The following is a 27,952-nucleotide window of genomic DNA, read 5'->3' as shown; positions in this document are numbered from 1 at the left end:
GCAAGGGAGAATGTTAGCCGCTTTGAGACTCCTTAAAGGGAGTGAAAGGCGGGATATCAAATCCAAACTCCTCTTCTTTGGCTTCCAGCAGCTGGGATTCAGAAGCATCGCTGCCTCCAGCTGTGAAGTCACAGCAGAGCCATGGCTAGGAGCCATCAAAAGCCCTTTTCATTCATCAATTTGTCCCATCCTCTTTTAAAGCCATTCGAGATGTTGGCTGTCACTGCCTCCTGGGCAATCAAGGTCCATGCAGCAGTGGTTAGAGGGCCAGACTAGTACAGTGGTACCTCAGGCTGCATGCGCTTCAGGTTACAGATTCCGCTAACCCAGAAATAGTACCTCAGGTTAAGAACTTTGCTTCAGGATAAGAACAGAAACTGTGCTCCGGCAGTGCAGCAGCAGCAGCAAGAGGCCCCATTAGCTAAAGTGGTGCTTCAGGTTAAGAAGAGTTTCAGGTTAAGAACGGACCTCCGAAATGAATTACCGTATTTTTCGCTCCATAAGACACACTTTTTTCTTCCTAAAAAGTAAGGGGAAATGTCTGTGCGTCTTATGGAGCGAATGCGTGGTCCCTGGAGCCAAATTGCCCAGCGGCAAAAAACAGATCATGCTTTCTTTTTGAAAGAGGGAAGTGGGTGTTGAAACAAAGCCGCTAATGGGCAAGCGATCGGGGAGGGAGATAAGGGACGCTAGAGATAAAGGAGGCTGCCTGGGAGGGGGCCGCAATGGTGCAAAAAAGTGGTTACAAAGCACGGATCCACATGGATCCTCAGGCTTTTTGCCTTGGGTCACCCCAAATTCACCATCAGATCACATGTCTGTGGCCACAGCATGAACCACAAAAATCATACATCCACTGTTTTGTTCAGAATTTTTTTTTCTTGTTTTCCTCCTCTAAAAACTAGGTGCATCTTATGGAGCGAAAAATACGGTTAGTACTTAACCCGAGGTACCACTGTACCTGAGAGATAGACCAGGGTTCAAATCCCCACTCGGCCATGTGACTTCCGCTGGATGACAGTGGGCCAGTCACAGCCTCTTGCTTTCTCAGCATAATTAAATTTGTTTCCCCTCCCCTTTCCCCCTATTATGCATAACCACCAGTGCCAGATTTACGTATAAGCTAAACAAGCTATAGCTTAAGACCCCACTCTCTTGGGGCCCCCAAAAAAATTTAAAGGAAAAAAACCCTGGATGTTCATTTCCAAAATATAAGATAAAAAACAAATGAAATAAAACCTACATACAGTAACAGTGTTTTGTGTTGTGTAGGCTCCTGTGATGTAAGTCACGGGCCCCGCCTGCTCGACTGCTCCCTAAAATATCACTGGTTTGCTCATTTCTATCTGTAGGGTGCCTACATTCTGCATGGGCTGGTTGCATGGCAACATCATGTGCAAATGGCTTTAGATCCCTATTAGGTCCACTAATTATCATATAGCATATATTCAACACAAAAAACAGCAACAATTTGTGGTTGACAAAGGACAGCTAGACATGTATAAAGGGCCCCATTACCTCCAGTAGCTTAGGGCCTCATCAAACCTAAATCCAGCCCTGATAACCATAGATAAGACCTAGTGCCAGAGCTTGCTTTTTTCCTCTTCCCTCCGAACACTCTTTCCTTCTGTGCTGGGTCTCTAAAACTTGAGCTCGGCGACTCTGTTATCACTGATATTTGTGAAGTACTATGGATTATTATTTTTTGGCCTGGAGTGAGATAAAAGGGCTTTAAATAGACTCTGTGTATGTGTGTGACTGTGAGTGATCCACAGATCCCCTTAAACTCACGAGAACAACCACAATACAGTTTTGGCCCACACTTTCTTTATTGCACAAAAGAGCTGTTGTGTTTTTCCCGGGGGCCTGGAAGCCCCGGCCTCCTTGGAAGATGGGAGGCACCAACGGGGCACGGTGCCCACGGTGCCCAGCAGCTGGTGGGGGTCACAAGGAGGTTGGGGGCGTCTTGGCTCTGCCTGCCCGCTGTTGGTGGCTCACACAGAACTACTCGGCAGCAACCTGTAAAAAGGACCAGCGGCAGAAAGACACACGCCGGCGCTCTGCGTCTGATGAAACGATCCTACATCGCAGGGGTTGGACTAAATGGGCTTTGGGGGGCCCTCCCTCCTCCACAATTCCATGACCTCAGGAGGGAGCAGACTCTCCTTCTCTGGAGGCTTTTAAACAGAAGTTGGACAGGCGCCTGCCAGGGATTCTTGAGAAGCGATTCCTGCATTTCAGGGGGCTGGACTAGATGGCCTCTGGGTGTCCCCCTCCCAACTTTATGATCCTGTGGTGTGTTGCCCAGGGAAGATGGTTCTGGGTGGAGATCTGGGAGGGAGCCATTTCTTTCCTGCCCCACAATGCTGGGTCTGTGAGGTGAGGTGCCCTACTGCTAAGCTCCACACGGGTGCTACAACTGGGGCAGAAGAAATCCCAGCGAGGGAGGGAGGGGAGCCCCGTCCACAGCCGCTGCCGGCTTGGGAAGGCTGCGTTTGCGCCTCCACGGCCCCCCAAGTGAGCCGGCCCCTCGGCGGAGCGTAGGAGTTGCCGCTCGAGGATCCGAAGCGCGTTTGCGAGAGAGTCGCTTCCCCAGCTCAGCATTGACCTGCGGTGCCGTTTGCCCAACTTGGGAAATTGTGGAGGTCAAAGATGGGGAAGCCCCAGGTGTTGATGGCCAGGGTGATGGTCAAGACCCCCAGTAAGTTCAGCATGCAGCCGGCTTTGACCTGAGGACACAAAGAGAGGAGATCAGGATGCCAGAAGAGGCCGTAGAGCGAGGCAGGCAGATTCCAGCTCTGTTCTGCCTGCACTGGCTGGCAGCAGCTCGTCAGGGTTTCAGGAAAGGGGCCTTCTGCATGCCAAGCAGGGGCTCTATCCCCCTTGCCCCAAAAAGAGCAGCCGTCCTAGATGTGCCTTGAGATATCACTGTACTTCCTCCACCTTCCTCTTCGCAGGAGGATGGGGGGGGCAAAGCTGGAATGAGTTGGCTCCGCCTCTCGTTGGCCTTAGCTCCACCCACTTCTGGCCTCTGCCTTCCTCCCCACCAGTCCGAATAGGCAACCGGGCGCCACTGCAGGAGGGGCCACTGGGGGGTGCTGGAGTCGACAACCACCCATCTCTCTGCCACCCCCTGCCCAAGGAAGCTCCTGGATGGGCAGAGCCCGAGGTGATGACACTGGCTTTGCGGGGGCTGGACTAGATGACCCCAGAGGGTCCCTTCCAACCCTACACGGCCTAGGACCCTCGTACCTACGGGACCGCCTCTCCCAGTATGCCCCACCTTAAGGCCCCAAAACAGCAACACCCTAGAGGTCCTAGGCCCTAAGGAAGTCAGATTAGCCTCAACCAGGGCCAGGGCCTTTTCAACACTGGCTCCGGCCTGGTGGGATGCTCTGTCTCACGAGACCAGGGCCCTGCGGGATCTGATTTCTTTCCGCAGGGCCTGTAAGACAGAGTTGTTCCGCCTGGCCTTTGGCTTGGAATCAACTTGATCCTCTTCCCCCTTTTCCTTCTGTGATGGAACTCCTATTTGGGGACTTCTCTGGCTTTTTCTGGCCCATGTAGGACCAGTCTGGATAGTTGGCCTTGGTGAAGACTTGACGTTTTTATCCCCAAAAAAGTTTTTTATTTGAGTTTCCACTGCATTTTAATGTTTGAATGTTGTCTTTTAATCTCGTTTTTAAGTTGTATTTCAATCAATTTGTTTTATATCTGGTGTTAGCTGCCCTGAGCCTGGTCTTGGCTGGGGAGGGCGGAGTATAAATTATTTATTTATTTATTTATTTATTTATTTATTTATTTATTATTACTATTACAACGGCGTGACCCTCACTCACCATGTCTATGACGTGCAGCTGCCCGTAGGAGAAGACGATGGCGTTGGGAGGGGTGGCCACCGGGAGCATGAAGGCCAGTGAGGCGGAGAGGGTGCAAGGCAGCATCACGTAGAGGGGGTTGAGGCAGATGGCCTGAGCCTGGGGGCAACAAAAGGCAGGAGGAGATGGGGGGGTGTCTGGCTGGATCAGGCCAAAGAGGGCCCAAGAAGCCCACAAGCAGCAGGAACTCTCCAGCTGTCATTCCCCATTGTCTGAGATTCACAGGTAGACTGTCCCTGGGCATGGAGGTTCTGCTATCACAAGAGACTTCCATAAGAAGAGCTGGATCAGGCCCTAAAGGACCCGTCTAGTCCAGCCTCCTGTCCTCACAGGGACCGAGCAGATGCCCCAACGGGAAACCCACAAGCAGGATCCGAGCAATTCTACCCTCTTGTGGTCTCTAGCCACTGGCATTCAGAAACATTGTGGCCTCCAGCTATGGAGGGACAGCACAGCCCCTGTTGCCACCCATAGTCCTCTCCTCCTCTGCGAATGTCTCCAACCCTCTTTGTAACCCCTCCAAGTGGGAGGAAGTTCCGCAGGTTGACCCCTTTTTGCTGCGCGAACGAGCCCTTCCTTTTTGCCATGCTTACCATGGAAGCCAGGATGGGCAGGAAGAGCGTGGTGGTGGCCACGTTGCTGGTGCACTCGGTGAAGACGGCAACCAGCAGGCAGAGCACAAAGGCGATGGCTGGGTGAGGGATGCTCTCTAGGGGGGTCAGCTTGCTCCCCAGCCATTTGGACAGACCAGACGCCTGGAAGGAAAAAGGACAAGGGGGGGGGTGCCATTGATGGAGGACCAGACAGAGGGGCACAGACCCTGGCTTCTCACACAAACACGGCTCCCCAAATCCACTTCAGCTGAGATTCCTGTATGGGCAGGATTAGACCCTGGAGGACTAGACCCAGTAGTGATGTATGGAAGTGAGAGCTGGATCATAAAGAAGGCTAATCGCCGAAAAATTGATGCTTTTGAATTCTGGTGCTGGAGGAGACTCTGGAGAGTCCCATGGACTGCAAGAAGATCAAACCTCTCCATTCTGAAGGAAATCAGCCCTGAGAGCTCACTGGAAGGACAGATCGTGAAGCTGAGGCTCCAAGACTTTGGCCACCTCCTGAGAAGAGAAGACTCCCTGGAAAAGAGCCTGATGTTGGGAAAGATGGGGAAGGGGAAGACAGAGGACGAGATGGTGGGACAGTGTTCTCGAAGCTACCAGCATGAGTTTGACCAAACTGCGGGAGGCAGTGGAAGACAGAAGTGCCCGGCGTGCTCTGGTCCAGGGGGTCACAAAGAGTCGGACATGACTAAACAACTAAAGAACAACAAGACCCTGGAGGTCCCTTCCAACTCTCCTGTTCTATTATTTTTATTTCTTATTCTTATTTCTTAACCACCCATCACGATAAGGTTGTGTCGTGTCTTGCAGTAATTAAAAAACCCCGCAGCATTAAAAAGACTTCAGAGCAACCTGCAGCCCCAAGTATAGGGTGGGCTCCTAAAATAATATTGTTGCAATTGAGCTTCCCAGGGAATAATAGAGCAGCCACGTCATTCATCCCTTGAATGGCAGCTCATGCCAGTTCAGTGCTGCTTGGGCGCCCCCTAGTGCTTTGGATGAGTCATTGCTGATGTTGATCTGAGTCAGGTCACTCACCCATCTCAGTGGGACCTCGTGGGAAAGCGAGAGATGGTGGCGTTGTAGTGGTTAGAGCATCAGACTAGGAACCAGGGAGAGATCAGGGTTCAAATCCCCCACTTGGATATAAAGCTCACTGAGTCCCTCTCCCGCTCAGCCTACCTCACCTCACTGGGTGTTGTGGAGATTTAATGAGGGGGGAGGAGAAAAAACCACCACCATCATCAGTGCTTTTTTTCTTAAAAAATGTTTAGGGGTACTCTCATTTTGACTCAACAAAATCATCATTTTATAGTTCAAATCGGGGAAAATAAATACAGTGGTACCTCGGTTTGCAACCGTTTTGGATTACAACTGTTTTGGATTGCAACAACGTCACACCCTGAAGTGTGTGTCCCTTTTTTATTATTGCAACCCATTATTATTATTATTATTATTATTATTATTATTATTATTACAACAAAACATTTTTGGAGGCCCTATTGGCGAAAGCGCGCCTTGGGTTACAACCTGTTTTGGTTTACAACCGGACCTCCGGAACAGATTATGGTTGTAAACCAAGGTATCACTGTACAATAAGCGGACAAAAGTACAAAGGTTAACAAAATGTTTAGGGGTATGTGTACCCCTGCATCTCCCCAGAAAAAAGCAACAACAACAGATCCTGAAGCTGAGGCTCCAAGACTTTGGCCACCTCCTGAGAAGAGAAGACTCCCTGGAAAAGACCCTGATGCTGGGAAAGATGGAGGGCAGAAGGAGAAGGGGACGACAGAGGACGAGATGGTGGGAGAGTGTTCTTGAAGCTACCAGCATGAGTCTGACCAAACTGCGGGAGGCAGTGGAAGACAGGAGGGCCTGGTGTGCTCTGGTCCAGGGGGTCATGAAGAGGAGGACACGACTAAACGACTAAACAACAACAACAATAACAATAGCAGCAGCCCAAGGGGGATCACCTCACTGCCTTTGGCCAAGGCAAAGCCTCCTCCCAAGAGGATGACGATGTTCCAGGGCATCTTCTGATTAACGGTTGACCAGTCCAGGAGGGCCGGGGTCACCCGGATCTGCCCTGCAAAGCAAAGGGTCTGTGAGCCCCTGGGGCTGGACTAGGTGGCCTTTGGGGGGGATCCCTCCCACCTCTGCAATTTTGTGAACCACTTGCAGGTTAGGGGGGCAGCATGGGGGCAGCATTGCTCACCTCCTGGTGGGGTGCGGCTCCGGAAGCCGCATCTGGGCACCTCCGAGGGGATGAGGAACAGCAGCATTGAAATGAAGATAACAACCGTGGCATCGGTGACGTAGCTGAGGGGGGAAAGGATGGGCATCGCAGGCGAGGATCAGAAGACGAGTCTGCCTGAGCTGAGGCTGAATTGGGCCAGAGGGAGCCCATCTAGCCCAGCCTTCTACTCTCACAGTGGTGAAATGCCCCATAGAACCTGGGGGACCAGATAGACTGCCTCTGGAGCTGGAGGTTCTATAAAAAGAGCCTAGCTGCAAAAGGGCCCCCTCTAGCCCAGTTTCCTGCTCTCACTGTGGCCAACCAGGTGTCCCCAAGGGAAACCCACCAGGAGGTAGGACATTTCCAGGACAGGACAGGAAGGAGCAGGGAAGGTGTGCCCCTCTCTCACCTCTTCCCGTCCCAGGTGAAGGCGGCACTCGCCCATCCCGGCATGAAGCCCGGCTCCCGGGTGAACCAGAGCAGCACCAGGATGATGAAGAGGACCAGCACGGTGATTTCGGAGAACTTCATGGGCCCCAGCGCCTGGTGCTGGTTCTTGATGATGCGGTAGGCCATCTGAGAGCCTGCCTTCTCCGAATCGTTGGTGCCGCACCCAAAGTTCTTCCGGAAGCTGGAAAGGGAGAGAGAAATAAGATGGGGGCAGGTTGTGGTTCCCCTGGGGGACAAAACCCATTTCAGAGGGGCCGTTCCCTGCTTCTGGGTCCAGCTCCATCCCTAGAGACTTGGGGAACCTCCGCGGCCAGAAGTGCCTTTGACCAAGCGCAGCTCCAGCCACAAAAAAATTGCCACAGTCGTTGGATTGCTGCAATGCGCTCCATGTAGGACTCTCCTCAAGCTCGATCCGGAAGCTGCATTTAGTGCTGGATGCTGCAGCATAATTGCTGATGGCAGTGCGATTTGAGATCTGAACAGGCTGCTCATCATGGACCAAGTTCAAGGTGTTCCTATATGGGTGCAAACCCTTTTCACAACTTGGGGCCAGTTGACCTGAACCCATGTACTCCTGTTTGGCCGCTTCGATCTGCGTTGTGATTCGGGCCACATAATTCCCTGTTCCGCATTTGAAATAAATTGCCCTTTTGGTGTGGCTGCACTTTGGAACTCCCTGCCTATTGATATCCAGCAGATGTCTTCACTGTACATTTTCGGTTCCTGTTCAAGACAATTTCATTTAGAAGCCTGTCCAGATGCTTAGAAATCTGATGCAAGTTTTAATCTGCTTTTAGTCTATTGTTACTTTCACTTATTGGAAGTTTTAAGTGAATCTTGAGGTTTTCTTTTGCTATCAAGCAGAGTATAAATTTTATGAGAGCACTGAGATGATAGATAGATGATAGATAGATATAGATAGATGATAGATAGATAGATAGATAGATAGATAGATAGATAGATAGCCATGAGCTGGTGCCTGGCTGGCAGAGCTTAATGTCTCTCCAACACTGAGTATTGCAAAATGCCTTGTGACCAGTCCCTAAAAGAAGACCTAGCCAGCTGGGCAGAGTGGGTGTCACTGGGCCAAACATATGGACCTCAGCAGCTACCTTAACCCACTCAGACTCTTTGCTCAGTTAGCCTTGCATTGTCTGCTCTGGCTGGCAGCAGCTCCTTGGAGGCCTCAGACTCACCCCCTACCCCAACCCGACTTAGGATCACAGGAAATTGCCTTACACCAGCTGCACTGCAAAAGTCTGCAGCTGAGGGACAGAGCCCCTGTATTGCATGCAGAAGGCTCAACCTCCGATGTCATCTCTGCGTAGGGCCGGGAGAGACTCCCTAGCCTGAAACTCTGGCAAGCCACAGCTGCCAGTCAGTGCAGGCAGCCCTGAAGTCAATGGGCCCATGGTCTGACTCTGCATAAGGCATAAGGACTAGAACTTTGCCTGCTTTTTTACATGCTGGTCTTGGGTGGAGAGACAGGAGTGACCCTCTTCCATGTGGGTCTCTCCTGTGCTGCAGGAATTTATGTATAGGTTGGGGGGGTTGCCCCTCCAGCAGATATCATGCACATGCAGCCCACTACCAAAATCAGCACAATCACTTTTGTGACTTTTGTGATTTGTCCCCACAAAACACTTCATCACAGTTCCTTCCTATCTATTCAAAGGGCCTTTGCGGCACGACACCAAATGTACGAATTCACTGATAAATGTATCTATGTACTGGCTCACTGGGAAAACTTCAGAAATTCATATAGACAGGTGAGCTCAGCTACTCAGCAGCCCCTCTGCCTGAATGATAATCCCTGGCATCCTGATACCTGAGTGCCAGACAGGTAGCCATTCCAGAAATACCAAACCCAGATGAAGACAAAAGGGTGGGATGAACTTGGCTGGGAAACAGGGAAATGTAAAGATCTCTTTTGTTCCACTTGATGGGTGTTTGGTGGAGGGCAAGGAGAACCATGGGGCAGGGTCCAGGATGCTCAGATTGCTGCCACCAGACCTCCCCTTTCATGATGTAACCATGATGTAGTTTGGGGGGTGTAACATGGGGATTAGCTGCTAATGAAAGTTTGGGGGCTCTTTGGTTTGGGGCTTGTTCCACCTGGTGGCAGGTGGGAGCCCTGTCACGACAGTCTTCAATCAAGACCAAGGCGACTGGCTGCTGTTTTGCTCTGGTATTCCTGGCTGGTGTCCTTGTTTTTTGTCCAAGGGAGTCCTCAGATTTCTCCATTAACCCCTGCACAAGTCTCCCACCCACCTCCCCACCACATTATCACCCGTGGGTCTCGACTTACTCCACGCCCAGGAAGAGCAGCAGCAGCCACACCCAGGAGAGGATCAGGAGGACCACCATGGTGGGGAAGGCGAAGCTGAACCACGAGGCAAAGTTGACCACGTTGCCGTTGTTGGGGAAGAGGCTGGCGAGGAGAAAGGGGAGCCGTGAAATGCGAGCGGCGTTGGCTTGGAAGTGGGTCTGCAATGCATGTCGTTAACCTCCTGCATTTTAATTATTTACACTTTCCCCCTCCCCACAGTGGGTGCATTTTGTTCGGTTGCTGAATCGCGTCGCAAAATGTGGAGGAATAATAGCACAGTGGATTTGGAAGGGATCCCATGGGTGATCTCGCCCAATCCCTGCAACACAGGAATCGCACGCTGCTTTGATACTTCTTGGTGGGGCAGTGCAGAAATACTTGGGGGATGGGTAGAAAACAATTCTAGACATGGAAAGCTAAACATTCCCTGACAGGCAATTATCCAACCTCTCTTTAACCAAACCAGTACAACCATGTGAAGAAGAACGAGAAGCTGAAATGGATAGATTCTCATTCCTCCCTGGTTCTGAGTCAGGGACTCTTCCTTCTCCTCATGAGTGTGGCTCAAGCAGAGAACAAATGGGGGTCATAGAATCGGAAGGACCCCCCCCCACACACAAGAGGTGCTGGTCTTGACCTTTAAAGCCCTTTGTGGCTTAGGGCCCTCGTATTTACGGGACCGCCTCTCCTGGTCCATAGCTGTCAACTTACAGATTTGAAAATAAGGGACCAGCAGCCTCAAAAATAAGGGATCAGCAGCCAAAATAAGGGATTTTCCGAACACAGGTATGTTCGACTTCTGAGCCCCTCTGAGCCAAAGGCAGAGAGCCTAGCCAGCAGCCAAACGAAGCCTCAAGTGGTGGTTCCCACAGCGCAGCAACCCGGCAAAGGGGATGCAGCAAGGAAAACCACCGTCACCTCTCCGCTGGGAAGCGCTGAGCAAAGGTGAGTCCCCAGGCAACGCGGCTGATTTGATCGGCACAAGGCATGAAAGCTCCGCCCCCCAGTCATTCTTAGACTCCTTATTGGGTGAGCAACGCAGCCAAGCAACACAGTTGGAACCTCCCTCCTCCCTGGCCAGCAGGGAGGGAGGGAGAGGAGCTGCTTCCTTTGAAACCCGGGAAATTTAAGGGACATCATCAATAAGGGACAGCAGCGGGACACAGTGCTGGGACAAGGGACTTCCCACCAAATAAGGGACGGTTGACAGCTATGTCCTGGTCTGCCCTGCAGAGGACCTTAAGGTCCATGAACAACCATTGTTTAGAGGTCCCGGGCCCTAAGGAAGCCAGACTATCCTCCCCCAGGGCCAGAGCCAGAGCCTGACTCGGTACTCACTCGTCCATCTGCCCCTTCATCACAAGGTTGGGCGTGGTCCCCGTCAGGGTGGCGATTCCCCCAATGCTGGCCGCGTAACACACCGCAAGGCTCATTCCTTTGCACAAGGTCAGGTGCTTCTTCTCCAGCTGCTGCTGCTCCTGGGACACTTTCTCCTTCTCCACAGTCACGACGTGTCCGTTCACTGCGGGAGGCGAGAGGGGGGTTGGTGAGGGGGAGAGAGGGGCAGTAAGGCTGGCCCAAGCAAGGTTGGGGGAGAGGCAGCGGTAGCCTAGTGGTTGGAGCACCTTGTTTCTTCATTTAACCCTTTTACATCATTTTGTATGATTTGTGGTATAAGTTGTTTATTTTAAAGTTATCGTGACTTTTTATATAGGATCTGATTATTACTCTTAATGTTTGGTTTTTATTTTGTGTGTGTGTGTGTGTGTGTGTGTGTGTGTGTGTGTGTGTGTGTGTGTTGGAAGCCACCCAGAGTGGCTGGAGCAACCCAGCCAGATCATCACCATCATCATCATTTATTTATTTATACCCCGCCCATCTGGCTGGGTTTCCCCAGCCACTCTGGGCAGCTCCCAACAGAATATTAAAATACAGTGGTACCTCGGGTTAAGTACTTAATTCGTTCTGGAGGTCCATACTTAACCTGAAACTGTTCTTAACCTGAAGCGCCACTTTAGCTAATGGGGCCTCCTGCTGCTGCCGCGCCGCCGGAGCACGATTTCTGTTCTTATCCTGAAGCAAAGTTCTTAACCTGAAGCACTATTTCTGGGTTAGTGGAGTCTGTAACCTGAAGCGTATGTAACCTGAAGCGTATGTAACCCGAGGTACCACTGTACAATAGTCTATTAAACATTAAAAGCTTCCCTAAACAGCAATGCTTCCGGATGCGAATTGCTAGAAACCACAGGAGAGGAGGGGGCTCTTGAGCTCAGATTCTGCCTGGGGGCTTCTCTTTTGGTTGGTCCCTGTGAAAAGAGGAGGCTGGACTAAACAGACTCCCTATGGCCCGATCCAGCTCTTCTTACAGAGCTCCATTGCAATAGCAGAGCCTCCATGCCCAGGAACAGTCTACCTCTGAATACCAGACAATGGGGAGCGACAACCAGAGAGCACCGGATGCCGGCCTAGATGTTCCCCCTTTGGCCTGATCCTTCTCCGGGGCTCTTCTGACGTCCTTCCGGTGGCTTCAGAGGAAGGAGGGCTGAGTGACGGTCCTGAACCCAAACCTACCTTGCTGCTGGACGGTCTCCTGCAGCTCAAAGCCTCCATTGACGGTCCCCTTCTTGGCCACGGCCTCCCTGGCCTGCAGCCGCTCCAGCTCGGATCTGTGAAGCTGCTCCAGTACGGCCTGGGCGATGGGGACCATCATGGCGGTGGTGGCCGTGTTGCTGATCCACATGGAGAGGAAGGCGGTGACACCCATGAAGCCCATCAGGAGCCTGTGTGATAGGAATTTTGAGGTCTTAGATATATGTTAAATGTTCATAAGCGTACCAACCAAGCATGTACATAGATCAGCACAGGAAGGCCGACCTGGAACCATTTTTTATTCCCAAACTGACCAAATGTTTTCTCTGCAAGGTCAAAGTAGAAAAGCCTCCCCATTGTCTTTTCCTTCACAAATCCTGTCTTAAGGGTATGTCTGTGTTTGAATAGTGTGTGAGCCTGTGACCTGGCCCAGGAACTAAGTATTTATCATTACAAAAAACTGGCCAGGCTCCCCAGGGTATCCAATCAAGTGACCATTAACAGGTAGTCTGCCAGACAGGAGATAAACAACGCACTCAGATTTCTGTTGTAGACCACCCTTTCTGTGATGTATCTGGGGGGTGGTCTTGAGGTACACCCCTTTCTGTGATGTAGGTATGATTTATGGAGTGGTGGTCTTGAACTACAGGGTGGGCAATTTAAAATGTCTATGTAAGGCCTTGCGCGCCATTGTTCTGGGTTCCTCCTCTCTCCTGCGGGTGAGGGGAGCACCCTGTTGCAACAGATCAATAAAGATCAGGCTCACGAGCTGCTTTGCTTCTCAATATTCTCTGGTTGGCCTCTGTTATTTTCTCCTACCAATAGGGAACCTACGTAAGGACTCTATATGGGCTCTTGGATACCCCATAAGGGAAAAGGGCAATTTTTGTTTACAACACCTGCCATGGATGGAGGTGGGCAGAAGGCTGGCACTCAGCTCCTCTCGCCACCAGAGCAGGACGGCTCAGCCCTCCTTGGGGATGCTGGACGGTGGAGGCCAAGGGGCCGCCTGCCATGGCCCTTAAGTGTCGGGCTTTGGAGAAATGGCTCCCTCCCCAGCCTTGGCCGTGCATCAGCAGAACAAAGCCATTAGAGTCTGTTGCAGGAATTTATGTATAGATTGGGGGGGGGGGTTGCCCCTCCAGCAGATATCATGCACATGCAGCCCACTACCAAAACCAGCACAATCGCCTTTGTGACTTTTGTGATTTGTCTCCACAAAATACTTCATCACAGTTCCTTCCTTTCTATTCAAAGGGCCTTTGATGCACGATACCAAATGTAAAAATTCACTGATAAATGTATCTATGTACTGGCTCACTGGGAAAACTTCAGAAATTCATATAGACAGGTTAGCTCAGCTACTCAGCAGCCCCTCTGCCTGAGTGATAATCCCTGGATAATCGCTGATTCCCGGACTGTCCGCAGGCTGCATTTAGAAGGCAATTGGGCCGCATCCGGCCCCCAGGCCTTAGTTTGCCTACCCATGCTCTAAATCTATGCTGCTCCACTGTTCCTAGGCAGCTTCAGGATCCTGGCCAGGAGCAAAAAGAGGGGGATTGAACCATGCAAAGCAGGTGGGGAGCCCTGACTCTGGGCCGCCTCCAGAGCCTGCCCCCCCTCCTCATTCCCTCTCTCCAGGCAGCATGACTCACAGGCCTGGCCGGACCCCGATGAGCAGCAGGACTCGGAGGGCGATGCGCTTGTGCAGGTTCCAGTGCTCCACCGCAATGGCCACCAGCAGCCCCCCGATGAAGAGCATGTTGGTGTCCTTCAGGTACTCCATGCACACCTGTGGGGAAGGAGGGGGGGTTAAATATATCAGTTTAATCAAGCCTATGTTTGAATGCATTGTATTTAACATGCTCTGCAGAGAGCTTTGCATCAGGCAGGAGGTTACACTCTAGGTAAATGTGGCAAAGAGAGGCTCGGTGAGCATGCTGAGTGGTGGCGTCACAGCAAGAGATGGAACCACCACCAGCAGCGGCGGCAGTGTTGAACAAGGAGGTTGTTCAGGAGCTCCCTCTGAGATTGGAGAGAGGATAGATCCTGGACTGAATTAAAGAAGACTGACCCCATTGCTAGTTTGTTTAGAGCAATGTGTTACTTTGCGTTTCTGTTTTGTAACTAGTTTAAGACTGTTTTGCAGTAAAACTTTTTGGAACTTTTTCTTGTGGTGGAGAGCACTCATTTCTACTCTGCACAAGGTCCAGATCAGGGATTCAATTTGCAGTGGGGGGGGGGCATTGACAGCCAGGAGAGGCTATAAGCCATGGGTAGGCAAACTAAGGCCCGGGGGCCGGATCCGGCCCAATCGCCTTCTACATCCGGCCCGCACACAGTCTGGGAATCAGTGTGTTTTTACATGAGTACAATGTGTCTTTTTATTTAAAATGCATCTCTGGATTATTTGTGGGGCATAGGAATTCATTCATTCCCCCCGCAAAAAAATATAGTCCGCCCCCCCAAGGTCTGAAGGACAGTGGGCCAGCCCCCCTGCTATAAGCCTCTTTCTTGCCCTTTTAGCGCTGAGCCAGAGTTTCCAGGCCACTTACTGATTAATAAAAATACTGAAATTTATATGCCACTTGATAATGAAGAAAACCAAACTAATCTCAAAATGGTTTCCAAAAAACAAGAAGACAATAATATTACCCATAAGAAGAAGTAACAATAATTTAACACTTTCAACAAGTGAAAAAACAGCAAACTAAAAACAGATTAAAAGTCACACCAGCTTTCTAAACTGAAGGTCTGATTTAAAGAGGAACAGAGGAAGCTGCCTTTATGCTTAATCACTGCAGTGGTCCATCTAGCTCAGTATTGTCCACTCGGACCGGCAGCAGCTCTCCAGGGTTTCTGAGAAGAGGTCTTCCCAGCCCCTCTGGAGACACTAGGGATTGTGCGTTATGCATGCAAAGCAGTTGTCCTGCCACAGAGCTACAGCTATTCTGAAAACAAATTAAGATGCTAGTCCTCTTGAAGGCCTAATTAAAATGAAGCTGACTGAGTCAGAACATTGGTTCATCTTGGCTCAGTTTTGTGTCCACTGACTGGCAGGGGTTTTAGGCAGATGTCCCTCCCAGTCTCAGCTGGGGACACCATTAGGGCTTGAACTCGGGCCCTCTGCATGCCAAGCAGACGCTCTCCCACTACGCTGCAGCCCCTGAGGGGTTATTGAGGGCCATGCTTTGTTCTCCCCTGGCTGGGACCGATGGGAGTTGTGGTCCGGGTGCAAACAGAGGGCGGTCATGTCAGCCCTGCATGGCTGGCCAGTTGCAAAACCGAGAGCCTCTTTGGTCCGGCCGTCTCCTTACCGTGGTGGAGTCCATGATGCCCATGAGCGGGAAGAGGATGACGGGCAGCAGAGCGGTGACGGCCAGCGGCAGGGCCTCTGTGCACCAGAAGAGCGCCATCAGGACGATGGTGTAGCCACATTGCGCTTCCTGCATGGGAGAGGCAGAAGAAATGAGAAGGGCCATTTTGCATGAGCTCATTGCTGGAGGGGTTTGCAATAAACTCAGTAAAAAGGTAAAGGTAAAGGGACCCCTGACTGTTAGGGCCAGTCGCGGACGACTCTGGGGTTGCGGCGCTCATCTCGCTTTACTGGCTGAGGGAGCCTGCGTACAGCTTCTGGGTCATGTGGCCAGCAGGACTATGCCGCTTCTGGCAAACCAGAGCAGCACATGGAAACGCCGTTTACTTTCCTGCCGGAGCGGTACCTATTTATCTACTTGCACTTTGACGTGCTTTCGAACTGCTAGGTTGGCAGGAGCAGGGACCAAGCAACGGGAGCTCACCCCATCGCGGGGATTCGAACTGCCAAGCTTGTGATCGGCAAGTCCTAGGCTCTGTGGTTTAACCCACAGCGCCACCAGCGTCCCTAATAAAAACAGTACATGCCATCTATAGGGGGCGGGGATGTAAGCTGCTTCAAGATTCTCAGAATTGAATCTTGACAGAAATGAGAAATGTTACCAAAGGAACCAAGGTCCAAAATTAATGTTACTGGATATTTTGGGGGCACGTTGTCAAAAGCAGTGTTTTTTTTCTAAAAAAAGAAAAATGTTTAGCGTTTTCCTACTCATATTGAAATTCTGGCCCTCAATGAGGCCAAACTTAGATTCACAAAATGTTTAGCGGTATGCATACCCCTGTGTACCCCCCATGGAAAAAAGCACCGGTCAAAAGAATTGGTCTCAAATATGATCTGGGCAGCACAAATCGTCATCACAACTCAATGGAAAACAGCCCCAAATATTACACTGACCATTTGGTAGCACTCACTTGGGAATATTGTTGTTCTTATTTCCACCGCTACAATTCTATGACTCTATTTATTATTCTTTATCTGAATTTATATACCACCCTTTAGCCAAAGATTGTCCAGACAGAGGTCATTATATAAGGCGAGCCGGGCAGTTTCTTTGCCAAAGCCAGGCTGAAACCCCAAATGAAATCGATCTAGAAAATCTATTTCCACCAACAGCAGCTGGATCTGGTCATTACAAAACGATAATGGAGAAAATCACACAAAGATTGCAACTTCGGTGAGGACATTTCTTTGTGACATGCACAGTGGGACCATCTTTTTCAAGATAACTGTTGGCACAAGCCTGGCAAATCTGGAACTTGATAATCAGATAACACCGATATTCTTCACTTGGACTTTGTTATTCTAACCCGCGTGCAACTGTGCTCATTCTATGTTCCTGTTTTATCGTTTTGTTTTTCATCCTTTACTTTTCACCTGTTGACATAACCGTTCTCTCTGTTTTATATGTGCCTGTTTTATCGTTTTGTTTTTCATCCTTTACTTTTCACCTGTTGACATAACCGTTCTCTCTGTTTTATATACAATATAAAATGATTAAAAAAAAAATATTTACCAAAAAAAGTAGGGAGGGGAAGGGAGTTTTGCAATGGGTCCATGTTTGTATCAGTGTCTGGGAGAGAAGAAGCAGCAGGAGATTTTGCAAAGTAAGACACTTTGCAGAGCCAGGATGGCATAGTGGTTAGAGTGTTGGCCTAGGGCCTGGGAGATCAGGGTTCAAATTCCCACTCAGCCGCGAAGCTCTCGCTGGGTGTGACCAATGCACACTCTATTTAAGACTTCCCCCAAAGGAACCTGTGAACTATAGTTTACCTCTCACAGAGCTACCATTCCCAGTACCTTTGGGGGTGAAAGTTCCCAGGATTCTTGTGGGAGGAGTTGAATATGAATACAAGTGCTTGAAATGTGTAGAGTTGGGCTTCTTGGCTATTACCCCGATTATAAATGTGTGTGGCCAATTTGGCCTGCAGGTGGTGATCTTGCTGCACCTAACTCTGCTTTGGTTAAAATAAATAACTGGGGAGTCCCTTAAATGGGCCAGAAATTGGGGGTGGGGGTTAAAGAGAAGGGTTTTCTTTCTGCCAGACAGGAGATAAACAACGCTCTAAGATTTCTGTTGTAGACCTCCTTTTCTGTGATTTAGGTATGATGTATCTGGGGGGTGGTCTTGGGTTATACCCATTCTGTGATGTATGTTTCATGTATGGAGGGGTGGTCTTGAGCTCCAGGGCAGGGAATTTAAAATATCTATATAAGGGCAGGCACACCTTTGTTCTGGGTCCTCCTCCTTTCCTGTGTGTGAGGGGAGCACCCTGTTGCAACAGATCAATAAAGATCAGGCTTCCTAGCTGCTTTGCTTCTCAATATTCTCTGGTTGGCTTCTTATTTTCTACGGCCGATGGAGAACCTACAAAGGACTCTTGTATTCCCATAAGGGAATAAGGGCAGATTTTTGTTTATTACACTTTCTTTCTTACACATTCACAACAACCCTGCAAGGTAGAGTGAGTCCTCTTCTTGGCAAATGAGAGGGTGTGGCTTTCCTGAGGATGTCATGCTCTGCTTGAAGGGGGGGTGGCAGAGAGAAGGAAGTTGCCAGCTCTCTCTGTTTTCAGCTGTGCCTCAGATTCCACTCCCCCCCCCAAAAGGCTTGACTGCATAATTTGTTTTTAAGGTTTGTAGCTGGAGATTGTGTCACCAATGCAGAGCATGAGTGAGAAAACTCTTGCCTCAAGGTCCACTTTCCTTCCCAGGGAATTTTCCGGGGGCCGCATGCCTGGTGTGGGTAGGGCTGCAGACAAGCACAGGTAAAGCTATGGATGGCCCAACTCGGTCCAGAATTCCTTGCCCTCATTCAAGCCACACAAAAGTCCAAGGTCTCTATACATACTATTGCAGGAATTTATGTACAGGTTGGGGGGGTTGCCCTCCAGCAGATATCATGCACATGCAGCCCACTACCAAAACCAGCACAATCACCTTTGTGACTTTTGTGATTTGTCTCCACAAAACACTTCATCGCAGTTTCTTCCTATCTATTCAAAGAGACTTTGCAGCACGACACCAAATGTTAGAATTCACTGATAAATGTATCTATGTACTGGCTCACTGGGGAAACTTCAGAAATTCATATAGACAGGTTAGCTCAGCTACTCAGCAGCCCCTCTGCCTGAGTGATAATCCCTGGCATCCTGATACCTGAGTGCCAGACAGGTAGCCATTCCAGAAATACCAAACCCAGATGAAGACAAAAGGGTGGGATGAACTTGGCTGGGAAACAGGGAAATGTAAAGATCTCTTTTGTTCCACTTGATGGGTGTTTGGTGGAGGGCAAGGGGAACCATGGGGCAGGGTCCAGGATGCTCAGATTACTGCCACCAGACCTCCCCTTTCATGGTGTAACTGTGATGTATGAGTGATGTGGTTTGGGGGGGGGGTAACATGGGGATTAGCAGCTAATAAAAGTTTGGGTTCTCTTTTGTTCGGGCTTCCATCTTGTTCCACCTGGTGGCAGGTGGGAGCTCTGTCGCGACAGTCTTCAATCAAGAACAAGCCGACTGGCTGCTGTTTTGCTCTGGTATTCCTGGCTGGTGTCCTTGTTTTTTGTCCAAGGGAGCCCTCAGATACAATACAACCCATCCCTCTGTTTCTCCACCCAGGTTATTATTACAGAAGCTCAAGAATTCACCATTGCAAGCGGGAGGAGCACCCAGGGAGAGCGTGGAGCAGGATTGCGGGGCTTGGAAAGAAGATTGGAGCCCTTCAGGCAGGAGGGGGCTATTGGGGGGGGGCTGGGTGGTCAGAGGCAGCAGCACTTCTGAGCAAGAGTTGCTGGAAACTGCAGAAGGAGAGAGTTGCTCTTGCCCCCAGATATCCTGCTTGTGACCACTTAGGTGGCCACTGTGAGGACAGGATGCTTCTCTAGTTAAGTTCCCTTTGGCCTGATCCTGGAGAGTGGAGCATGAGGCACCTAATCTTAGGGTCATGGGTTCAAGTCTCACCACGTTGGGCAAAGATTCCTGCATTTCAGGGGGTTGGACTAGATGACCCTCGTGGTCTCTTCCACCTACAATTCCTTGGTTCTTCTGATGTACCTGTTTGCAAGGGGGGTGGCTTAGGGTGAGCCCCAATGGCCAGCTACCCACGCGTGGCTGGGTAGAGAGGAAAGGTGGACAAGGCTGCTTGCCTGTTGTTGCTGGTCATGTTCTGGTTTCTTTTGACGAGGAAGGATGGGCCTCTCATCTCTATGAACATCATGATCAGGGCGGTGGGCCCATCTAACCCAGCATTGTGTTCTCACAGTGGCCAAATACCTCCAAATAATCCAGATAGACTATCTCTGGACCTGGAGGTTCCATCGGAATGTAATAAGAGCACTGCGCTCACAGTGGCCAATCAGGTGCCCCAAAGATAAGCCCACAAGCAGCATCCGAGTGCAACACTATGCTCCAATTGTTGTTCCCAATAATAATAAGAATAAGAATAAATTTTATTTATACCACACCTTCCCTGCCGAAACCAGGCTCAGAGTAGCTAACATCAAATATATGACACATTACCATAAAATCAAGCCATCAGTTAAAACACATCTTAAAATCTAGTCAGAATCAAAGTGAAATCCAATCAGATGGCAACCCGCAAAATAGGAATGAGGACCTTAAATGCTCACCAGGCCTAACTGTTTATACTGATCTCATATGAGCCTGTGAGAAAGGTTGGGGGGCCACTTTCATGCCAAGTTCTTATAAGGAGAGAGGGGGAGTCAGATTGGACCCCGGCCAAAGGCCTGGCGGAATAGCTCCATCTTGCAGGCCCTGCGGAAAGATGCCAAATCCCACAGGGCCCTGGTCTCTTGTGACAAAGCGATCCACCAGGCCGGGGCCACAGCCGAAAAGGCCTTGACCCTGGTTGAGGCCAGTCTTATTTCCTTGAGGCCCAGGACCTCCAAGATGTTACTATCTTGTATTCAGAGGTAGACTGCCACTGGACATGGAGGTTCTGCTATCACAATGGACCTCCTTAAGAAGAACCTGGATGGATTAGGTCAGTGGTCCACCTAGTCCAGCCTACTGTTCCTACAGTGGCCAACCGGGTGCCCCCAAGGGAAATCCACAAGCACAAAAGCAACATTCTCCTCCCTTGCGGTTTCTAGGAACTGGTATTCTGAGACCTCTGGAACAAGACAAATCCAGCCCTTTCTTTGGGCTGTGGACCATGAAGCCTCTTTTGTTTCTCTAAATTGTTGTGCTCTCTGCCTTGGCTCGGGATCTGCTTCCTGGGTAGCAACAGAGCGAGAGACAGGTGAAGAACTTCCTGAAACCAACAGCCTCTTATCAGCCACATCTTCCCCATTAATCTCTGTTTTCCTCCTCCTCAGCTGACTTCAGCACAATGCTCTGTTTTATTGCCCATTCTGCGGCATGAGCGTGCTGCCAAGGGCAGAAGAGTTCACTGCCCGCCCGGCAGGGTTGGTGTTTCTCCTCCCCTGTTGCCACCCGAGATGGGTCTCTTGCTGGAAGAAAACCCTGAGGGCCGGCCGATGGCGAATGCCGTCGAGGCTAAACAGCCACAGAATCATAGAATTGTAGGTCTGGAAGTGTCTAACCTGCTGAAATGCAGAAATTGCAGCTAAGGAATCTTTGACAGATGGTCGTCCTCAGTTAAAAATTGTCCAAGGAAAGCAAGACCCCCACTTTCCAAGGGAGTCCGTTTCACTGCTGAAAAGCTCTCACCATTAGAAAGTTCCCTTTTTTGGTAATTTGACTCCACTGCAGCCAGAGGCAGTGTAGTGCAGTGGTTAGAGTGTTGGAATAGGAGCTGGGAGAGACCAGGGTTCAAATCCTCCCGCTCTGTCATGTTGGGTGGGCCTTGGGGCTCAGTCGCTGCCTTTCAGCCTAACCTACCTCACAGGGCTGTTGTGAGGATTAAACAAGGCCCTAAACGGCCCAGTATCCCTGAAGGAGCGTCTCCATGCCCACCGTTCAGCCCGGACACAGAGGTCCAGCTCTGAGGGCCTTCTCGTGGTTCCCTCACTGCGAGAAGTGAGGCTACAGGGAACCAGGTAGAACGCACTCCCACCAGATGTCAAAGAGATAAACAACTATCTGACATTTAGAAGACATCTGAAGGCAGCCCTGTTCAGGGAAGTTTTTAATGTTTGACGTTTTATCGTGTTTTTAATCTGTTGGAAGCTGCCCAGAGTGGCTGGGGAACCCCAGCCAGATGGGTGGGGTACAGATAATAAATTATTATTATTATTATTATTATTAGGAGGGGGAGTACCATGTATGTCACCTTAAAGCTCCCTGGAGAAAAAGCTGTGATATAAATGCAATCGATAATCACACAATCATAGACTTGTAGGGTTGGGAGGGACCCCAACGGTCATCTAGTCCAACTCCCTGCAATGCAGCAGCAACAGATACAGTAAATGGGAACGGAATTGGATTCCCCCCCCCCCTCACTTCAAAGGATATTACAGGTGGTCCTATCCTGAGAGGGGCCACTTTGCCTCTAGGAAAGAAGGTCGGAGGTGTTCCTTGGCTGAGGGCCGTGATACTTAAGGAGGCTTGCAAGTGGATTTTAATTGTGTCTGGTGGACGTGGTTTAGGATGCACTGCCTGGCTGTTTTCGCCCTCTTGTTTGGCGAGTTTAATTGGCTCAAGGCAGAAACAACTTTCGCTGATTTACACAACCTCATTTATGGTCCATCACCGCTTTATGGCTGCTTTATCACCTTGGCAGATGCAGCCTGTGGTGGATGAGTAATGAGCAGTTCTGGGTTTGCTTTTAAAACGGGACTGTTTTCTCTGCCTTGTGCAAAACTTGCTTTTCACTATGACAAGGGCAATCAGAATAAGGGCCACTAACTGACTGCTGATTCAGGACTTTAAATTGTGCTTTTACATCAAATTTCTGCGTATACTGTAATGTTTTACGGTTGCTATGGCCATCGGCTAACGCGAATAAAGTTTTTTCTGTCTCTCTTTTCGCTATGTCAAGAGGCAAAAGAAAACCTCCCTTGCTGGGGGATCCAGGACCAACAAAAGGAAGGACTCTTTTCACACAGTATGGCGTTAAACTTTGGAACTCCCTGCCACAGGAAGAACCTCATCTTGTGGCTCCCTTTTTAATTGTCTTTTTCTAAATTGCAGCTCATCAACAATTTAGGGCTAGCAGCACATCTCTGGGATCTCAGTCAGAAGCCATCTCTTTGGGTTATTATTTTTTTTTAAAACTAGACATGTTGAGGATATTTCACCTTGGCTCTTCTGTATGCAAGGGGCTCTAACACCGAGCTAAGGTCCTTCAATACCCCCAGGTACTTCCTCTTGAAACCAGCCCTTTATCTGAACTCATGAGGACTAGAATCTTACTTTAGTTCTAGGAAAAGGCCCACTGCTCAGTAGCAGAGCTCCAACTTTGCGTACGGAAGGTCCCAAGTTCAGTCCCCGGTGGCATCTTCAAGTAGGGCCAGCGAAGAAAGACTCTCTTCCTGAAAACCCGGGGCGCTGCTGCCAGCCAGAGTCTGCAATACTGAGCGGAGTGGACCAAGAGTCTGGCTTGGAATAAGGCCACTTCCTCAGTCCCTATTTGAATCAGACCTTAACTCAGAACCATAAGGACCAGAATCTGGACTTGAGTTGGGATGGGGCAGAGGAGAACCTGCAGGTAATAAAGGACAAACGTTCTGGGCCAATTGCTGGCGTGGAAACAGGAGATCAGGTTAGTCACGGACTCTTCTGGTCTCCTTGGAGCAAAGAGGCGAACTCTGGTCCCTTAAAGTGTAACTTCTGTCTGCCCAGCCGCTGCCCTCTTGACCCCTGCCAGGGGTCAAAGCATCTCAGGCTTAAAAATTGATAGACAGCTCTCCCACGCTCCCTCGTCACCTTCTTTGTGGGTTGAAAGAGACCATGCAGGACTTTGATTTAAGGAGGGCCATCGCCCAGTTGTAGAACACCTGCCTTGCATGCAGAAGGTTCAACCCCTGATGGCCTGCCCAGGTAGGACTGGGGAGAGCGCTCGTGTGAAACCCTGAAGCAGGCATAGGCAAACTCGGCCCTCCAGATGTTTTGGGACTACAACTCCCATCATCCCTAGCTAACAGTACCAGTGGTCAGGGATGATGGGAGTTGTAGTCCCAAAACATCTGGAGGGTCGAGTTTGCCTATGCCTGCCCTGGAGAGTCAGTTCAGACAGTACTGAGCAAGACAGACCAGTGGCTCTGACTCGGTATAAAGCAGATTCCTAGTTAAACCAGAACCATGAGGACCAGAAACTTAGAATCAAAGAATCGTAGAGTTGGAAGGGATCCCAAGGATCATCTAGTCCAACCCCCTGCAATGCAGGAATATGCAGCTGTCCTTTATGGGGATCGAACCTGCAACCTTGGCATTATTCAGCAGCACGCTCTCACCAACTGAGCTATCCAGGCTGACTTGTTTAAAGCTTTAGGAGGGTGAATAAGAGCTTTGTGCTAGAGCACCTGTCTGGCATGCAGAAGGCCCCAGGTTCAACTCTCAACAGCATCTCCAAGCAGAACTACTGAAATCTCTCCTCTGAAAGCCTAGGGTCTGAAAGCCTCTGAAAGCTGCCGGTCAGTGTAGGCAATGCTGAGGTAGATGGACCAATTGCCAGATTCGGCCTTAAGCCGTTTCCTATGTTCCTATTGAAACCATCCATTTATCCAGAACCATGAGGACTAGAATCTTATGGTGTTTCTAGTGGGATGAACCAGACATCTGTGCTAGAGCATTCACAAAGGCTCCAGATTCAATCCCTGATGGCATCTCCAGGTAGGGCTGGGGGAGACCCCTGACTGAAATCCTGGGAAGCTGCTGCCCGTCTGTGCAGACAATACTGGTACCTAAGAACATAAGCAGAGCCTGCTGGATCAGGGCAGTGGCCCATCTAGTCCAGCCTCCTGTCCTCATAGTGGCCAACCAGATACCCCAATAGGAGACCCCCAGGACCCAAGCATAAAAGCCACTCTCTGCTCCTGCAGTTTCCAGCAACTGGTATTCAGAAGCAGAGCCGTTCTGGCTAGCAATCCTCAACAGCCTCTCCTCTTCCATGAATTTGTCCAATCCTCTTTTAAAGCCATCCAAGCTGATGGCCATCACTGCCTCCTGTGGCAGGGAGTTCCACAGTTTAACAATGCTCCATGAGAACGACACACCTTCCTTTCACCTTCCCCAAATCTATAATCTAAATCATGGGTCGGCAAACGAAGGCCTGGGGGCTGGATCCGGCCCAATCGCCTTCTAAATCCGGCCCGCGGACAGTCTGGGGACCAGCGTGTTTTAACATGAGTAGAATGTGTCCTTTTACTTAAAATGCAACTCTGGGTTATTTGTGGGGCATAGGAATCCGTTCCTTTTTTTCTCCAAAATATAGTCCGGCCCCCCACAAGGTCTGTGGGACAGTAGACCAGCCCTCTGCTGAAAAAGTTTTCTGACTCCTGATCTAGTTGGACCCCTGGTCAGACTCTGTGTGAGGCAGATTCCAATGTTCCTGAGGGCCAATTTGGGGAGGTGGGAAAAGCATATCTGCTCTGTAGCTCAGCACTGAAGAAGCTTCCCAAAGTGGGGGTGTCGTGCTTTCAGAAAGATTCAGGTGATCATCTCAGAGGGTGAGGAAGAAGCCACAGCTTCTGCCACGCAAGGAGTGTGGTCTAGTGGTTAGGGGTGTCAAACTGAGACCTGGGAGACCAGGGTCCCCAATCTCTGCTCCTGGGACCTTCCTATCCAAAGGTCAGGATTTTGCAGTGGGTTGGGAGTGTCCTCCCCCAAATCAAGGCTTGGCCCATCTGGCCCAGGGAACCCTCTCTCCAGTCCATTTGCCCAGCATTCATTTCTTTTGACACCTTCCCTGCGGCCAGAGTCCCTTCACAACTGGAGGCAGTGGCGTAGCGTGGGTTGTCAGCACCCGGGGCAAGACAAGTAATTTGCACCCCCTAACCCATGGATTTGCGCCCCCTAACCCGTGGATTTGCGCCCCCTAACCCTAACCCCCAGATGTTGCACCCGGTGCGGCCGGCCCCCCCTGCACCCCCCACGCTACGCCACTGCCTGGAGGGCAAGACGGGGAGTGAGCTGGAAGGGGTCCAAGCAGGAAACTCAGCGTCCAGAATGGGAGCTGGCTGCCGTTTAGCTCCGGGGCCAGGCTGCTTATGCAATTGGGAAACGGGCATGAAGGCAGCGGCAGCAGCAGAGTTCGACAGAAGGAGGTGGTCCTGCTAAAAATGCCGTCCTGTGCCCAAATTGCTCCTCTCTGCTCCAGATCCCTGAGGACTAGACTCTTGCAAGGGGTGGGGTTTTAAAGGAAAGGGCCACAGCTCAGTGACAAAGCACCTGCTCCGCCTGCAGAGGGTCCCAGGGTCAGTCGCTGGTGGCGGGGAGTGCCTGGGGAAAGCTGCCGCCGGCTGGAGAGCTGCTGCCAGCCAGTGCAAGCACCACTGGGTGGGGAACAAACATCTGATTTGTGTGTTCTTTGGGGGCTGGACTAGATGACCCTTGGGTCCCAACTCTACCATTCTATGATTCTTAGCATACTACAGTTCCCAGGATTCCTTAATGGGAGGCGATCGTCTGCTACCAATGAATGGTGTAGTTTATCTTCTTCAAAACAGCTGGCTTTTACCTGCTTTCCCTGGCATCAAGCTATTTTTCCTTTCCTTTCCTCACCAAAAGCCTCTTAACTTTTCTCTACTTCTCTCTGAAGGTTCCAGCATAGGCGGCTGCCTGCCCGGGAATGAGGCAGTGACTCTTTGAGGAGAATACCTGGCGTTGTTCCCAGGACTGCCATTGGGGATTGGACCTGGGACACCCTCCTTCATGCCAAACCGGTGCTCAGCACCACTCAGCAACACAGCCCTTCCCTCAAAGAGGCGCTTTGGACTGGAGCAGGTTGTGGGAGACGGTTCCACAGATGTCGGGGGGGTGCAATTTGAAAGGCTCCTGCAGCTGCCAAACTTTCTCCCTGGATCCCCCTTGGAGCTTGCAATATGAAGGCCACTGCATGCAAAGCCTCCGAGTTGCATTCCAAGGCACACAGAAACCCAGGCTTGATCTTAAACTGTGGAACTCCCTGCCACAAGAGGCAGGGATGGTCACCAACTTGGATGGCTTTAGAAGAGGACTGGGCAAATCCACGGAGGAAGAGAAAACTAGTGCTTCCATTTCTCCCACTTCATATAGACTCCTAATAGAGGTGGAAGGGACCCCAAAGTTCACCTAGTCCAACCCTCTGCAATGTAAGAATCGCAACTAAAGACACTTTGCTCCACCTTCAGGGCTCTTCCACCTTGTTGGTTCCCATTTCATTTAGATTCCCCCCCCTGCCGCCCCCCCGCTGTGGCCATCAGGTTAGAACAGGGGTAGGCAACCTAAGGCCTGTGGGCTGGATGCGGCCCAAGATAGATAGATAGATAGATAGATAGATAGATAGATAGATAGATAGATACCACAAGGTCTGAGGGACAGTGGACCGGCCCAAGGCTGAAAAATGTTGCTGACCCCTGGGTTAGAAGATGCTTGGAGGACCTCCAATTTCTGTTATTAGGTTAAATTACCTGTCGCATCTGCCTTCTGTACAGCGCAACACCAACAGGGGCTTATCGGCAGCGTCCCCAGCAGTCGCTCCTCCTGCTGAAGAGGCAAGCTGCTTTTCAGGTGCCACAATTTGAGGTGGCTCGCCTCTTCAGCATGTTCTGGAAACGGCAAAGGAAACATTGCTTCCTTTGGGGACATGATGTTCTCTCTCTATTGTTATTGCCGTCTTTGGGGACCGCCTGGAAAATGGGGGGGATTTTCCCTCTGCAAAGGGACTGTGGTGTCACAACTGTGACCCCCCCACTTTTCCTCTGGGAGCGAAACCCTGTGCAGCTCAACAGCTGATCCTTCACCCTAAGCACTGCCCATAAAAGAAAATTGTGTCTTGATGGCTCCATTGCTTGGATCCTGCAAGGGAATCTCTCCTTTGTTGGGTGACAGGTGGCCCTCTGTCATGGATGCTTGAGATTCCTGCATTGCTGGGGGTTGGGACAGATGACCCTCGGGGTCCCACCCGGGTCTACAATTCTAGGATTCTGTGAATCCTCGACGACTCTCCTTTTCCATGGCGAGGGGCACAGGACCCAGAGAGCGACTTACCTTGTAAGGTAGGACCAGGGGCAGGGGGAGAAAGAGGAAGGGGGTCAGCAGGACGATCAGGTAGTTCCTGTGCGCCAGAATCTCCTTCCACATGATGATGGGGGACGCTGCCTGCCTGGGGCCGAAAGGAGCTCTCGATCTCGCCTCCGAGGCTTTATAAAGGCTCCGGGGCACCTGGCAGCCGACCTTGGCACCTGAGCGCCCTCCTGCCAAGGAAGAAGAATCAGGAGCTGCTCGAAATCTTCCCAGGGAGAAACTCCTGCGCGCTCGCCAAGTTAACTCTTTGGCAGCCTCCCAGTTCAACGCTCTCCGGCGCACACCTGTGACTCAGGTGCGCGGATCTCGTTCTCCAGGTCGGGCTGGCGAA

The 27,952-nt window shown here is 50.6% G+C and overlaps 1 protein-coding gene across 1 annotated transcript; it reads right to left on the bottom strand.

The window, feature by feature from the left end:
- Window positions 1-1,810: 1,810 nt before the first annotated feature.
- On the bottom strand, window positions 1,811-27,802 carry SLC13A2 (solute carrier family 13 member 2). Its single transcript, XM_081889614.1, has 12 exons — window positions 27,586-27,802; window positions 15,417-15,545; window positions 13,755-13,891; window positions 12,082-12,290; window positions 10,849-11,032; window positions 9,490-9,612; window positions 7,141-7,362; window positions 6,711-6,814; window positions 6,469-6,581; window positions 4,472-4,633; window positions 3,840-3,977; window positions 1,811-2,729 (listed from the first exon to the last, which is right to left on the bottom strand). The coding sequence occupies exons 1-12, from the start codon at window positions 27,676-27,678 to the stop codon at window positions 2,598-2,600; spliced, it is 1,746 nt and encodes a 581-aa protein (XP_081745740.1). The 5' UTR covers window positions 27,679-27,802; the 3' UTR covers window positions 1,811-2,597.
- Window positions 27,803-27,952: the final 150 nt, after the last annotated feature.

This window comes from Podarcis melisellensis (genome assembly GCF_964234715.1).
Source record: "Podarcis melisellensis genome assembly, chromosome: 15".
Classification (NCBI taxonomy): Eukaryota; Metazoa; Chordata; class Lepidosauria; order Squamata; family Lacertidae; genus Podarcis; species Podarcis melisellensis.
Note: the sequence above shows the minus strand (reverse complement) of the source record. Positions and strands in the feature narration are given on the sequence as shown.